We start from the raw sequence: 16,042 nt of genomic DNA on the forward strand, positions 1-16,042 counted from the left end.
CTTGTTTGATGTTTTGAAAAAGTGCAGTAAGTAACACATACACAAAAAAGGGGTATCAAGCAGCTAATTACTATGCAGGAGAAAGTAATGCTAGCTGAATGCAGTGTTGTTTATTTTAAAAAGCCATTACATAAGGTAATGAATATGCGTAGACTCTTGGGGGCAGCGGCTCAGCGAGCTTAGTGTTTACTCTGCTTTAAAAGGGTGCTGCTTGCATTTGGGCTCATTATAAACTGCTCTATATTCAGGGTAAAAGTGCTTGATAGTAATTCAAGGATGTGTGATGTATAGACTGAATTAGGACAGTTATTCACAAAGGATGCACAGCACACTGCTGTGTAGTTGTTTTATTCATTTTGGGTTAAAAGGATTGACCTACAGTTTACCTGGGAGGAAAAGCTTTCATGGACCACATGGTTGTTTTATGGCATTGCACTTGATGCTTTGAAGGCCCGTTTTCTCACTTCTATTTGCCTCTTTGTGCTGAAATTTTGTGAATGTGCGTGAATATCATGGTTCTAAATACCTAGCGCTACGTCTGCCATCCTTATTCTGAAATCAGAGGATGGTAACAGAGACAAAAAATGCCTGTTCATAGCAGTGGTGGTAGTGGGATTAACACTACTGCAGTAGAAAGGGCAGGTACCATGTGAAAAGGGGGAAAAAGGAAGGAAGGTGGAAGTGTATGGGACAGGAGCTAGAGCTTTACATGGCTGCCACGTCCACCACTCTGACAACTAATTTGCCCTAACATTTCAGCGAAAAGGTCAGACAACCCGCTGGCCAAGTTTATGAATAGTCTATGGGGCTCTGTCTGACGGAGAGGAGAAACACGAACAAGGCAGGTAGAAGGTCTCTTCATTGACTTGGCTTAGAAAGAGGAGGGAGGCAGCTTTTGTCAGTGTCCAGATGGGAGCTGCTCTGTATCCTCCAAATCATGAGTGGAGTTCTGACCTTATCTTATTCAACAGGGCCACTCGCTTAAGGCGTTGAATTGTTCAGCTTGCACTCTCTAGTGCCTGCAGGTTTCAAAATAGGACCTTTGACAGTGGTAAAGAATTAAACAGTAAAACACATAGAGTACAGAAAAGAATTCCTCGATGGTAATAAATTCACTGCATGCAGAAGCAATACCCTTAGGCAGTTTATGGTTATGCCTTTGGTCCTCCAGGATGTAAGTAAATGTTCCTTCACGCACTGCTCTATTTTCATATTTTAAGGGAACTAAGGCAACAGCACGTTCAAAGACTTCCTTCTACTTATTGTTGTGCCTCTGACTGGAGACGCAGTGCACTTCCAATTTAAGAAGCAGTGGCTTGACTCAATTTTGCAGCCAGCAGTACTATCCACCCTCACTGGTCCTGGGAGCTAGAGATATGGACAGGACATATTCACACGCAAACAGGGAAACACTGACTAAATGTTCTCCAGATGAGGTCAAACAATATTGACTTAGATGAAAACACAATTAAAATGAGACCCCGTCTCCCTGCCCATGTGAGATTACCCAACTCAGAAAGCCTTACTGAACTGAGAAACAAGAGTTAAGTGTTACAGAGCGGAAAGTAATTCCTTTGAGAGGAAGCACACTCATGCACAAACAGGCTTACATTTAAAGTACAGTGTCTGCACATTGAGCTAAAAGATTAATGTGCTAGTTTATGCTCCCACATGGAGCTACTCGCAGGGTCACAAGGCTCCAAAGTTACTCTCCCTTACCAGCCATTCAGACCACAGTCCCCATGAAAACACCCAATTCCCAGGATGCTTTCTGTCCAGATGGGCCGAGCCAGCGACACTTGTTCAATTAAAGGCATCAGGGGAGACCTAACCACTTCATTATCTGCAAGCTGGCCCCACATTGATCAGCCTGTCTAGGACCACTCACAGCCTGTGTGACAGCTTAATCTGGGCCGTGCACATGCACAAACACTGTCTTCCACTCATGCGCACACACTCTATGTCATGTACACACACACACACACACACACACACACACACACACACACACACACACACACACACACACACACACACACACACACACACACACACACACACACACAGATACTCAATCTTTTACTGAGTGATGTGGTTGTACTCTCCACAGGTGAAAGCATGTTTGTGTGTCCGTCTTAAGTCAGCAAAAGAAGACGGAGCAAAAAGAGGCAGGAAGAGGTTCTGGGGGATTGGATCGGTTTCATTCATTGCCGAGTGTCAAGGCATGAAAACAAATGGTTGCCTTTCTTTTAGTTTCCTGGTGAAACCCGCAGAAAGCAAATTGCTATGATAGAGTTTAAGTCCGAACCTGGAGTAAAACTTTAGTGTTCACCTGTGGCACCAGGATTGGTAGACCACTTGCTTTCCACAGGACTGATGATTAAGACAATCCTAAAAATAAAACTGCCGTACCTGAAGATACAGGGATGGAATTTCAAATAGGAATGGTACCTAATACAGAGTTACACAGGGTCCAAAGAACATAGCAGAGGATGAATTTGATTGAATATTTGGTGATATAATCATCCAAATTGATGTGGGGTATATTCTGCATGACCTAGTAGTTTGTGAGATTGTGCACCAAATTGAGGGCTTGATGATTTTTGAGGCCATGTCTTACATTCAAGCCAAAAGCTTGGGGCTGCAGAACATCTTAGCCGATGCTTTTTTCATAACAAGTAGAAAGATAATGTTAAGACTACGGGTTATGTGTAAAATTCATAGCGACACCCTCACACACACACACACACACACACACACACACACACACACACACACACACACACACACACACACACACACACACACACACACACACACACACACACACACACACAGGGCGGAATGGCCACATGGTGTGCATAACACTTAAAAGATGACACTGGCTTAGTTGACAAAATGAAACCGTGGCCTAGCTGAACAGTCATCAACAGTGAAGTATCTAGGCCATGTCTCCTTCCGCTCAAACAGCCTGCTGGTTTGACGCCTCTGCTCTCCAGATTCCCCCTAACTCCTCCTCTTCCTCACTTTATCCCTTCACTCTTGTTTCCCATTCCTATGTTTCATTTTCTTCTTCTCTTTTCACTCATTTTGCTTTGCTCCTTGACCCTCATCTCCTTCTAGCCCCTGTCCTATATTTAATCCCATCATGTCTACTTTTACCCCTCCAAAAAAAAAAAAATTAAATCACATGCTGAGAAGGCATGAAGGCCAGGCCGAAACCAGCACACTAAGTGAGCGCTGAAGGCCTGTGGCATTAAAGCTCCTTCTCTCCGGCCCTCAGAGATTGGAAGGCGACAGATAAATAAATAAGACCTATAAGGAGAGGCTTTATGGCAGCTGCTGCCCACATTTATGGTGTTCCTGATAACAATTCATCATAGCAGTTAGGCCACACTGACAGCGTAAAGAAAAAAAACAGGGGACCCTTGTCGGCAGTGATGTTGAAAAAGGGACAGTTTAACTATGTATTTTTCTCAGAGATGTCTGTTTTGTTTATCATAAACTAGTCTGAAACTGCACACATGATGCCTCAAGAGCAATGTCTCATAAAGGAACCCTGAGTTGAGCAAACCTAGTGTACAAGGCCGGGGTTTGGCTACTCCACAAAGCAGATTTAAAATCATGCTCGTAAAAGCCTGATATAAACTTTAAAAACACAGTTCACACGGGTTCACTTTGGAGAAGAACTAGAGTTAGAGCTGTGACGTCGCAGGGCAGAAAATATTAATCAAACAGTGATGAAAACGTTTTTGTAAAGAGTTTCAATCAATGCCCCAAAAAAAAAAAAAAAAAAAAAAACGAGCTTGAGCAGGACATTTTTGTATTTAATCAGTGGTGTGCAGATCCTGGCAGGATCCCGGCTGTGATAAATGTAGAAATGCCTTGTTGTATAGTTTGCTGAAGTGTTGACTGAGTTTGAATTCAGGATAGACTCATTTTTCAGTGCGAGATGTCTAGAGCAGCAGCTGAAATTCTCCATAATAATTATTACTTTTATCTGTGCTGCAATATAGAGGTAAACAAATTTCAAACTGAAATGTAATTATTGACTTTGTCTCGTCAAGATGGTGGCCATTTACATTTTATGCCAATTAATAAAAGGTTTAATTCATTCTGAACATGAAGGCACTCAATCAGTGTTCAGTTTTAATTATGTGACGGTGTGAGTGACATAATGGCTCCACCGACTGCAAATGGTAGCTTTCTGACGGGTGTAAATATGCCCTGTTTAGAATGTAGTTTCAATAAAATGCTCAGGTTTGACCTCAGTGTTTATTCCAATAATCTATCTCTGCTAGAGCAGTGTCTGTTCAGGGTAAGCCCGGTCGGAGCATGTGCCCTATTGGAGCGGGCTGATCGCTTGGGAAACCATGGTATGGCTGCTTGCAGCGTTCTCCAGAACTGCTCATCGCTCGTTTACTCAAGAGGAGTGAAGACGAGTTCAGTTTTAACTGTATTTGCAGCAGCAAAAGTGAACTGCAGTAAATGAGCCAAATAAAAGAGAGTAAAAGAGCCCTGAAGACATGCCCCCACTGTTTTTTTTTATATAAACAATCGGAATTGCACCATCTTGGACACTGCAAGATCCCTAGCATACCTTCGCCTGATGTGAAGTAGATCATGTTTTCGATGTATGCTTCTGAAACACACAGCCTGAGATTCCTTTCTTTATAGTTGCGTGGCATTTAAAACGAAAATTGTAAAAGATTAAATAAAAACCTACTCTAAATCCAGTGTTTCTCATTAATTACCTAGACTGTAGCAGCAAACCAAATTCTATTTTGTCCTGACAGTTCCATTATGAATGAAAATATTTTAACACTCAACAGGTGGAATGGCTTGGCTCTCTTTGTGTGCATTCCCTCCGTGGCGACAGGCTCTAGTGCGACTCGTAGAATGAAAGTGGCCCGTGGCTCCAGCCGAGACAGCTTTACAGCATCTACTACAACAACTTCGGCGCTTCCCAGGTCTGTGAAGTTAGCGCTCTATTGGGCCCTCTCTCCCTGCTGGAAGTGATGGGTCCCCTGTTGCCTCTGCAGCTGTTAGCAGGGGAGGACTGTTAACCAGGGCGAACTGTCCTCAATCCGTGGCGATGTCAGCTATCGACCAGACTTGTCTTGTTTATGATTCAACTATTTACCACAGAAGTAAAAGTCATGCAATCAAATTGTTACTAAAGTGAAAGTACAAAAATATATACTTATAGTGCCAAAGTTAAAACGATACTTATTATGCAAACTGGCATTTTAAATATATTTTATTTATCTTTTTAGGCCTTTTTTTATTATTGGATTCTAATGATTAATACATTAAGATGGTCATCACTTTCCTGCTGCAGCTGATAAGGGTGGAGCTAACTTGACCTACTTTAAATAATGAATAAGTAGTATCATAGTTTTTGAGTTGATTTATATTTTGTATTAAAGGAACAGTGTGTAACATTTAGGGTTCTTAATTGGCAGCAATGGAATACATAATTCATTATGTTTTAATCAGTGTATAATCACCTGAAACTAAGAATCATAGTGTTTTTGTTAGCATTTAGCATAGTTCTTTTTAATGTTTTGATGTCATTTATTATTACGCTGCAGTGTGCATTTGGTCTGCTTTCTCTGTCGGGCTTAGCTCCTCCACAGAAACAAACACTCCCGTACGAAGCACGAGTGGATTAGCCGCTGTGGTAAGGTGAACTAGGAGAAGTGAAGCATACTCCAGTTGAAGGCAACTATGATCATTACCTAATGCGAAATAAAATATTTTGAGTAAAAATGTCCGTGCAACGTGCACGGACATGTAAACGAAAGTGTAACTTCATTCAAATTCAACGCCGCTCTGTTAACACCAGCCAAAGCAGACATGAAGACAGAAGACAGGAGGAATCATTGATACAGGCAGAAGTCTGTGTTCTTCATTCTTTTTAAACTTCTCTCAGAAGTGTTATTTATTTTATTAACAATTTAAACTTGTTTCTAGTGAGAAATTGATGACTATATCATGGCTCTGTTTTGTAAACATAACTGTTGCTGCTCTATAAACATTATTTATGTATATTTTAAATATAAAAGAAATGATTTAGTCCTGTAGAAAAGCAAAGTATTGATAAGTTGATCATTTAGTTGGTTGCGATCTGCAACACACCACTAAAACTTACACACTGGGCATTTAAGAATCTGAATCTGCAAAGTAGTCTCACTCGTAACTTATATCGTCATATCCATGTAGTAAAGTTTAAAGAACAATATTTCCCTCTGAGACGCAGTGGAGTAGGAGTATAAAGTTACGTAAAATGAAAATACTCAAGTAAAGTACAAGTACCTCAAAATTGTACTTAAGCAGCCTGAATTCACTTAGTTACATTACACCACTGTTAAAACAAGAGCATAAAAAACGTTAAAAAGAGCACAAAGTTCCTCATAGATCTAGCCTCTTAATGTTGCCCTCAAAATGCACCAGATTGATGTATTAAACTTTAAAATATATTTAATTTTCTTCTGCGGCAGAATTGAGCCACCATAGTCTCACAAAATCCTGATGGAAACACTGATATTCACAGTATCAGAAATGATCATCTTGTTGATAATTGCAATTTGTTTAATTACATTTAATGCCGATTTATCTCTCGAGGGTAATTTGACTAAAGAGCTACAGACACGTCTGTAACTAAATCCATGGATGGGTTTACTTTAAAAAGGCCTGCTCCTAATCCAGGAAAGTCGGACAAAACCTATAGCTTTGCCGATTTGAGCTTTAAATTGTTGCTTTAGTGAAATGTTTGCCTAAATTGTTGGCTTCAATCTAAGAAGATCCTAGGCTTGAGTCAAATTGTCAAATTGTTCTTTTTTTTTTCTTAATCTCCAAGGCACACTTTGGTATCCAAAAGCTAACTAATGAGGAAAGCATACATCCAAAATCTTAACTGAAACATTGTGTAAGCTTCAGTCTTAAGATATTTTCATGGTTTTACGAGATTTGACTATAACAAATGTTAGATATTTATAAATGGTAGCCCATGAATTACCATTATCAGCAAAAGGGTACAAATCCTGACATTTAATTAATTTGCTTTTCAACCCACAAGTTTTTGTTTTTTTTACATACAACAACCAGCTCTGTGACACATTTGGATTATAGTGTTTGTTTCAACAATGTGAGAAGTGGCGTTGGTACATGTTTGCATTTTTGCCCGATGTGTTATATCACCCAAGATAAGTTTGGGATAAAACATGTTAAGACATCACAGATCAGGCTTTGAAGGTTAAATGTAGATGTTAACATTCTGTGTCACCAAAATGTTTTGAAATGTTCCTTTCTCCTTCTCATCCACAGGAAGGTCAAAGGTCAGGATCAGCTACAGTGCAGCAACATCTCAGCTGGTAAGGATGCAGTGTCTTGATGAAGGTTGATTTACAAAGGCATTGTTTTACTGACTTTACAGTGGGTGCAGCTTAATGCATCCAATGCCATGTAGGATGACTGATTTTCCATCAATAGAAAAAAAATAGATAAACTGAAAAGTTTAAGGTCAAATTGTACCACATGTATTGTTAAAGATAACTTGAAAAGCAAAAGGGGGATGAGTCAAAATAGCAAAACCAACAAATAATCAAGGCAAAGCCAAAAAAACATTCTCCATTCAACACTGCTTGAATTACTAAATAATATCATTTTACAGTCAAACAAAGGGAGGTTCTCAGTGGCAAAACAAGCTCACTCAGGTGTTACTATTTTCCCATTACGAAAATGAGGGAAAGATTAGGAGAAAATGACTCAATTCCCAATTTCCCTTTTTTTTGGTCACTTTCATTCTCACCTGCCTATTGATCTTAATCTTACCAAACCATTTCTCTCCACACTGCCCCAGTTCAACCAACGGCCCTTCAGACAAATTGCAGGCCTGCTTAATTAATGTTGGACCACAAATAAAGGCCGAGCCCCAAACAGGACTGTCAAAACAAATGGTCACCTGTTGAATGAATCAGATCGAGGAACCTTTTCGCTTTGGACTTAGAGACTGAGGCAGTGTGACACAATGTATACAACAGTGTGCTATTCAGTGGGGTTGGGCCTTAGACAGGTTTGACTGATGGGAAACACATACCAGCATATTAGGGCTGGAGTCGACCAATCTTGGTTGACTTATAATCTGTCTTCTCTTTAGACAATCAATTGATTGATTGATGGGGAAACTCACAGTGCATCAAGTGCAGCCTGCCTGGTAGCCTAAATTAATTTTAGCACACTGTATGTGTGGTAAATTAACATATTACCACACATACAGTGTGCAGAGTATTAAATTATTTCTAACCTAATGAATAATACTTAAAATGATAAAAAAACAAACTCAAATGCGACCAGCGCGCCCCAACCAATTTAAATATAATTTCAATAAATGGAACGAGCCATTAAAGTTGTCACAACGGATAACCCCTCCCGCCCCAAAAAATATTCTCCCTCTGAAGGTGCTCGGAAAAGAGCATATCAACCACAAAGTGTCAGCCCTTGAACATACATGCATATATCACTGATGCACTCACGTACAAAAGAACTGGGAAGTCAAATTTAGAGTAAAAAAAAACCACATGCACACACCTAGGAGAAAGAAAAATGTGGTAGTAACCACTTCCCCTCAACCTTTTGGCTTGGCAGCCGGATGGAAGTAAGTGCTTTTATTTTCTTAGAACTGGCTGGGGGACGGGCAGGAGATGGACTTTTCATCGGGCTCTGCCCAAATGCAATCTCTCAAAGTGTCACCTGGCCAGCATGGACTCTTTGCTTTGCAGTCAGTGGCATTTCATGGCATAATTTAATTCAGAAAAGGCTGCCGGTAGACAACAGGAGTGTTCTAACACTCTGGAAGAGAGGTAAGTTTTATGGAGAAGGGGGAAAAAGTATGAAGTAGTGAGTCTTGAATTGAGAAAATGGACAAATCTGGTTATAAAAGTAGGTGTCGGGTGGAAAAAAGAAAAGTGTAAGCTTACACATATAACCCCATACCAGTCTACACAAACCTACACACACACACACACACTACTATACCTTTACGTGACCAAACCGATCCTCACATAAGCCTCAGCTAATGCTTTGTTCATTGAAATTAGATGTAGCTCTATTTGCAACAAATTAGTTATCAGGAAAATGCACATGGCCAAGCGTTAAAAAGATCTCTGCCAGCATTTGCAGCAACATATTCAGCACGGCTGCAAGAGCATACACGAGTTGCAAATGGCCCAGAGTTGACTGATCATAGAAAATGTGTTTTTTTGGGGCATTTTGGCTCCGGTGTGAAGAGCAACAATCTTGTCAGTCAAGACAACTTGACAAATGACTGACACTGGAGATTCAGAATAGACAGAAATTACTAAAGTGGTCAAGCAATAATTTCCACCTGCCCCATGTTAAGCTAATAAGATGTTCCCAATAGGGCTTAGAGTGCACTTTGACTTGACTGCCAGTATTGCACCGGTAGGTTAATCTACTTTGAGCATTAGTTGTTATGATCTCTTATGATAGTGTCAGAAATGAAGAGCCTCCAGAAGAACCAGATCAAAGCTTCATTAAGGACTGTCAAAGGCTACTAACACAGAGTCTTAAAGTGTTGCCATGGAATATATATTTCTAAATGTGGGCTAATAAATGTCTTCTGATCCCATTATATCCACAGCTGTAAAACAATTGTTCATAATCAACAATTGTAAATAAACCTGGGCCCCACCTCTTAAATCCTTTGCTTTCTCTCCTCCACTCCACTCCACTCCACTCCATATAGGCTTCAATAACCAAGAACGCTGCAATTCTCAGCTTCCTATAGGGGCATCTCACCAATAATCCTCTTAGCTACAAGCTATATGTTTATCTACCAGAAGAGGGAAGAAGGTGACCGAGATGAAGAAGAGAGAGGAAAAAAAGAGTAGGAGGATTGGCAGAAGGAAAGGGAGGAAGAGATGTCAAGAGTACAGATAGGTGGCAAGAAGACTAAACAAAACGGGAAATTGATGAGACAGGGGTAAAGCTAAAGATAGATGTAGGGATAAGGTGAGAGGAAGAGGGAAATCATAGAGCGATAGATGCAGAGGGAATCGGAAAGAGAGGAGGATTACTAAGATTGTATCCCTGACCGGGCATAAATTAGTTGGTGAAGACAGCCAAACGAGAGATGAGGCAATATAAACTCCAAATACCCCATAACCCTATAGTCTACTGGGAAATGCTTAAAATACTGTATATATTTGTTTCCTTTTTCTAAGCAACAAAGGCACAGAGGTGCACAACAAATTTTAATTTTAGTACACAGGAGAAAGGAATACTTTGAAGAAAGCCTTGAAAGCCCTCCCAAAGCTTATTGTAATACTATGTCATTGTAATACAGTCGAAATGCTGAAGTTACAACTTGTGTGTCCTAGGTACTGGGAAAATAGTCAAATATAGGGTTGATTTAAAAAAAACATATGAAGAATGTAATGTATACTAAAAACATTGGTGTTGCTCTGTCAGTTCAAAGCACATAAAGGCTGCTGCAACCCTTCAGCATCTCCAAAGTGCTTCAATCCAAACAATGAGTCAAAAGAATTTAATGAATTTGTGGAAGAATTTGACAAATCTCTGGAAAAAATGATTACAATTCAACAAAAATATATACAGTTCGGGCAAATGTAGCCATTGAAATGTTTGACATTGTTGTACTAGCCGGCAAATGAAAAACTTGAGCAGAGCAGCTAAATCTGGCACACCTAATGCTCTTCTTCACGCACACAAACAAAAACACACACACAAACACTACACAACACCAGAGCTCCAGGCCATGCATTGTCCAATCCATTTCTCTCTCCATCATAGCAAACAGTACTGCCTGTGGCTACGCATGTTGACACTGAAGCATCTGGAGTTGCTCACAAGTGGACGCCCACATCCCTTTAGACTTTGTTATCACAAAGCAGAAAATAGAGAGAGGGAAAGGAGTGTGAGCTGTGTGGGGTGAAATTAACGTCTTGTGAGACAGGCATGGCTGGACTTTGACTCCTCCAGGACCAGAGGAGGCTTTATCGCACTGCAACATCTGGCAGAGGCTGGGCAGGCAGAGGCAACATCAAGGCATCCTACTGTCCAAAGGCTCTTGAGCAATTTCAGAGCTGAAGAAAGACACCATTGAATTTTGTTCCACCCTTCCACTCCTTGGTCTTTTTTTCCCGTCCAATGAGTTTACTGTGTGTGTGTGTGTGTGTGTGTGTGTGTGTGTGTGTGTGTGTGTGTGTGTGTGTGTGTGTGTGTGTGTGTGTGTGTGTGTGTGTGTGTGTGTAAGTTTGTTCGTTTGTTATTTCTTATTTGCAGTGCTATTCTTTTCTTTTCAAGTGCTTGTGAGTAAAAAGCTAGCTAGCAATCTTCCACAATCGATTGCCTTGTTTGAACACCGCACTGCGTTCAATGAAAAATGCACAGTTAAGCTTTATTGATCTGAAAGAATGGACAAATTGCATTGTTATGCAATGCCGTTATATGAATAAATGCCTATAGTACCCAATTGCTTTTGCAATTTATCATTTTTTGGCAAGATCAAACCCAGGTGGTCTGCCTTTTAGCCAATGGAATACAAAATAACAACATCAGTTGGAATTGAAGGATCACATACAAGCACCATTTGTTCCAGAAACAACTAAATCTAGGTTAATACCATAATGACATCAGTACATTTCATATTTACTTTATCCTTCTGTCGCTATGACGCACACCCATTTAGAAAAACATTCAAGTTTTAAGTCTATGATTTTGTTTTATTTCTCCTGAGCAAATCAGAACAAAATCCATAATCTGGTTTGGATGATCCAAAGTAATCTCCTATTACTACAGGCCCCACACAAATCTATAATCCGGTATCTGTCGCCAACATCAAACTCCATTTTCTTGCCGGAGAGGAGAAAAACATTTTTTTATTGTCCTCCCCCAAGGGTGAGATTAAGTTGGAGGTCTGAGCGTGGCTCAGAGAGAAAAGATCATTAGCCTTGATCAGATTGATTAAGATCAGCGTGGGCAGCTCGGAACATCCATCATAGAAACAAAGCGCCAGCCAGTCTCAGAGGCCGCCACACAGACCAGGGTAAGATTTGATCTGTAACTTTCCAGTTGTATGTGATCCGCTTACTATCAGCCGTGTTCATGGTCATCATCTGTCAGACCATCGGTTTGAGCGAAATTAGAAATGGCTGTTCTACAGCATCTGAATGAACAGAATGCATTTTGCCTCAACAAGGTGTTTCTTCATTTTTTTAATTTTTTTAATCTATTTCTTAACCAGGTAAAGCTCACACAGGCCTAACTCACATGTTTACTATATGAACATCATGCTGTTTTGAAGAAGATTGAAATTAGAGATTGAGACCATAAACTCATGTTTACAATGTTTACTGAGGGAATAAATCAAGAGAGCAGTAGAGTCATTTTCTCATAGACTTCTATACAATAAGACTTATTTTTGCAACCATAGGATTCGCCTCTAAACTAAACAAGTTTTAAGACACTTTGTCATTGGCTTCACTTGGCAGTACCTGAGGTTGCCGCCTGTCCATACCACTACCGCCTTTCTGTGTCAACCACTCTCAACACTAGACCAACCCAATCTGCAGTAAGGGGTTGCGTTCTCCCAATACATCCAGGTGGTTAAAATAGCTACCTCTAGGTCCCATCAGCTGACCTCTAGGTCCCTTCAGCTGACCTCTAGGTCCCTTCAGCTGACCTCTAGGTCCCTTCAGCTGACCTCTAAGCCTCCCCTGCCTTCAACTTTTGCTGTCATTTCTTTATTAGCCTCTACAGGAACACCACTGCACCAGGCAAGGAGGTAGACCTGTGCTTTCATCATGAAACTATATATCACTAATGCAGTCCTCCAGACAGGTACGATTTGAGTTGCCCTCCTCTTAGTCGTTTTTTAGTTTATTTTCCTCTTGCATAAGCTTTGGTGCATACAGCTGCTGTTTGGAGATATGGATCAGTCTAACTATAATTTTTATACTGTAGGTACCATAGGAAAAGGAGGGAGGACATGCATGGCTATCAGGACACAGATGCACGGCTGGCTTGCCAGTAAAAACAGGTCAGTGTTGCAGGCAGATCATCAATTGCCCGACAGTGCTACAGCGGGGGCCATCAGCCTCTAAGGGGCATTGAACGTCTCGGTGCATCATCAATCTCAACCAACCTTTGAACACATGGTCACCGACACTTATTAGACCAAATACGTTCACAGGGAAACCCTAAAAATAGAAGGGAGTCCTTGTATTAAATGGCATGACTTAGAAGAGTCCAAAATCATTCAGGTGTTAGCATTTCAATTTTAACTTTTGAGCTTCATTAAGAATCTCCATAAAACCCAGGAGCATGTTTTTGAGTGGAATTAAACTCAAAAAATTATATTATTATTATTATTATTATTATTATTATTATTATTATTATTATTATTATATATCTATATAAGAATCTTTAAAAACCCAAGTGATGTTTCATATTAGGCCATGTTGTTGCTGGTGAACACACCTAGACCTCTGCACAAGGGGAGGTGTTCCCTTCTCAATTTGCTGGGAGCCCACATAATTGATAGGACGCCTCCCAGTGCCTAGGAATATCTGCACAACATACTTCAGATCAGTAAGAAAACTGCAAGTGCTGAGCTAAGAGGTCTGGCCTGGGTGACATTGCCTTGACATACCCAAAACACAACTTGGTACACAGCTTTGTGTCATTACTCTGAACTATACGTCTGTACGTGTGATGGAGAGCCTGGTTTAACCTCTGTAGTCTGATGAAAGTCAACAGAGGACCCCAGGGCCCTTCAGGAATTGTCTACCCTCCCTTGGGTCTGCCACAGAGTAAAATTACCCATCTTCATAACCCTCCTCTGCCCATTCTCCACCTTCCTATCGCATTACGGTTTCTTGCTCCTGACCTCACTCTCCATCAGTCTGGAGGAGGGGCTACTACGTCAGACAGATTTGTGGGATTGCCACCATCCATTCCTGTCCCATACCTTCCCCAACATTTCCCATCAAGGGCCTCAGAAGAACTGACATGAGGCGGACTGCAAGAGCCCTCAAACACAGATAGACATGGACAAACACACACATGCACGCACACATTCATTACAGGAAGACTTGCTTCTCTCCTGTACTGTAGGAACACACTGAGAAAATGTCAGCCTCTATAAGTGCACACATTCTGCATACCAAACACAGTGCAGAACTCAAATAGAGTTCACTGGGTTAGCCGATAACAACGAAATTACACTTTGACATATGCTTTATACTTCCAATATGCCATGAGATAAACAACTCATGCCTTGTTTTTAACATTGAGAAGCAAATGCAGCATTAAAGTTTTCAGCTTTAAAGAAAACCTTGAGCAAAAAGGTGTTTGTCATAGTGATTTCCCCTGCTGGTTCAGGCCGTGTGACAGGTAATGCATCACCTGAAACTCAGCAAGGAGGAAATGCAACTCCAAAACATGCAAACACCAGTCAACAGTTCTACTACTCAACACATAAATTCAAAGAAGCATTTTCTGTCGATCTGAGAGTCTAATCTGACGGACCAACTCAACCAGTGGGTGAACCTGTTCCTGAACAATTCAATATGGAGACAGGCAACAGCCTGCAGACGGACAAGCCGAGGCAGACCCATCCCTAAGGTCTGCTACATCCACCACTGGTTTAGTGCCTGGCCCAAGAGCTAATGAGGCCTCTCGAGGGCCTTTACAGGCAGCCTTCATTCAACTTTGTTGGAAATACAAGGCAGGAAAGCAGGAGACAGTACCTCAAAAATCACCATGTCATTTCATGTAAACTTGAAATTTTGTTAAAAGGTAAACTATCAAAAGAGAGCCACGCTATCCTGTTATTTTTTTACCATTTCTGAGTGCATGAATACATTCCTGAGTGGAAAATAGAACATATGCTTATATCTACAGAGATAAACCGCAGTAAAACAAAATAAAAAGACAAAGATAAAATAAACAAGAAAGAGAACAGAGTTAATTTGTGTTTTAACTCCGTCACTTTTGTCTTATTCGTAAAAAATAATTTAGGCCCCCTTGAAGTCACTTATAACCGCAGTCCAAACTGACAATGCCCCTCCCCAGAGGGAGGGCATACAGTGTTAACAAGCAGCCAGCATCAGCATCCTTGACAGCATTAGGGGAAGCCATCAGAGGGCCCGAGAAGTAAAGCATCAGTCTTACCTTCAACAGCATACTCTTCAGCTTCAGGGAGGGTCCAAGGGGAATGCATGAAAAAGAGAGAGAACAGACACAGAGAGAAGACTCATTAAATGTTGCTTTTTTTCTTTCAAATAGATGTCTTCCTATTTCTTCCTTCAAACAAAATCTTTACGAGATAAAATCTAAATAAAGAGTGCCAATGAGGCTTGAGATCTGGGAGACTTGACAGCAAAACAAAATCTCCCTTGAATATCTAATCTGATGTCTGTTTTTCTGTTGACTTTCTTGAAAGCCTGCAAATGGCCCAGTAATTTAACAGACACCCATATTATTTTTGTCTGAAAAAGTCCAATAGGAGTGTGGAGAATCCTCAGCCAGTAACCACACTACCTTCCATAGGGAACAGGAGGCTTCAGTCAAAGACGATCCCCGACTGAGAGACACTGACTCTCACACTCTACTCTGTGGCTTAATGATACAGTGAAATGGAGTCCTAGAGTTCAGGCTACAGCAGGACACTTTACTCACAAAAGCTACCCCACAGCTGCAAAGGCCAATCTTTAATGTTAGAAAATAAAATAAAACTACTCTACAACCCTACCCGAGAATGTAAAACAGCTTCCAGCCTGGCATGGCATCCCGGTGGAGAGCTTGGTGTTTTGATCCGGTATTGTGGCTGCTGTGCCTCCCTATTCATAGGATTTTATTAAGTTGTTGTATGGTCAATACCTTCTAAAATGACTGCACTGTACTGGTTCAATGTGTTAGTCTAGTAAAGCTAAAAGGGCAACTCTATCTTTTATTTACAGTCCACATAATACTGTAGTGTTGGAAAGCATACATA

General features: G+C 40.7%; 1 protein-coding gene across 1 annotated transcript in view; it reads right to left on the minus strand.

The window, feature by feature from the left end:
- nrxn2b (neurexin 2b) overlaps positions 1–16,042 on the minus strand; it is a 570,846-nt gene that overhangs the window by 511,850 nt on the left and 42,954 nt on the right. The window contains 1 exon segment of the mRNA XM_054600957.1: positions 15,220–15,240. Coding sequence (XP_054456932.1) covers positions 15,220–15,240 — 21 coding nt within the window.

The sequence above is a fragment of the Anoplopoma fimbria genome, chromosome 7 (assembly GCF_027596085.1).
Source record: "Anoplopoma fimbria isolate UVic2021 breed Golden Eagle Sablefish chromosome 7, Afim_UVic_2022, whole genome shotgun sequence".
Taxonomy (NCBI): Eukaryota; Metazoa; Chordata; class Actinopteri; order Perciformes; family Anoplopomatidae; genus Anoplopoma; species Anoplopoma fimbria.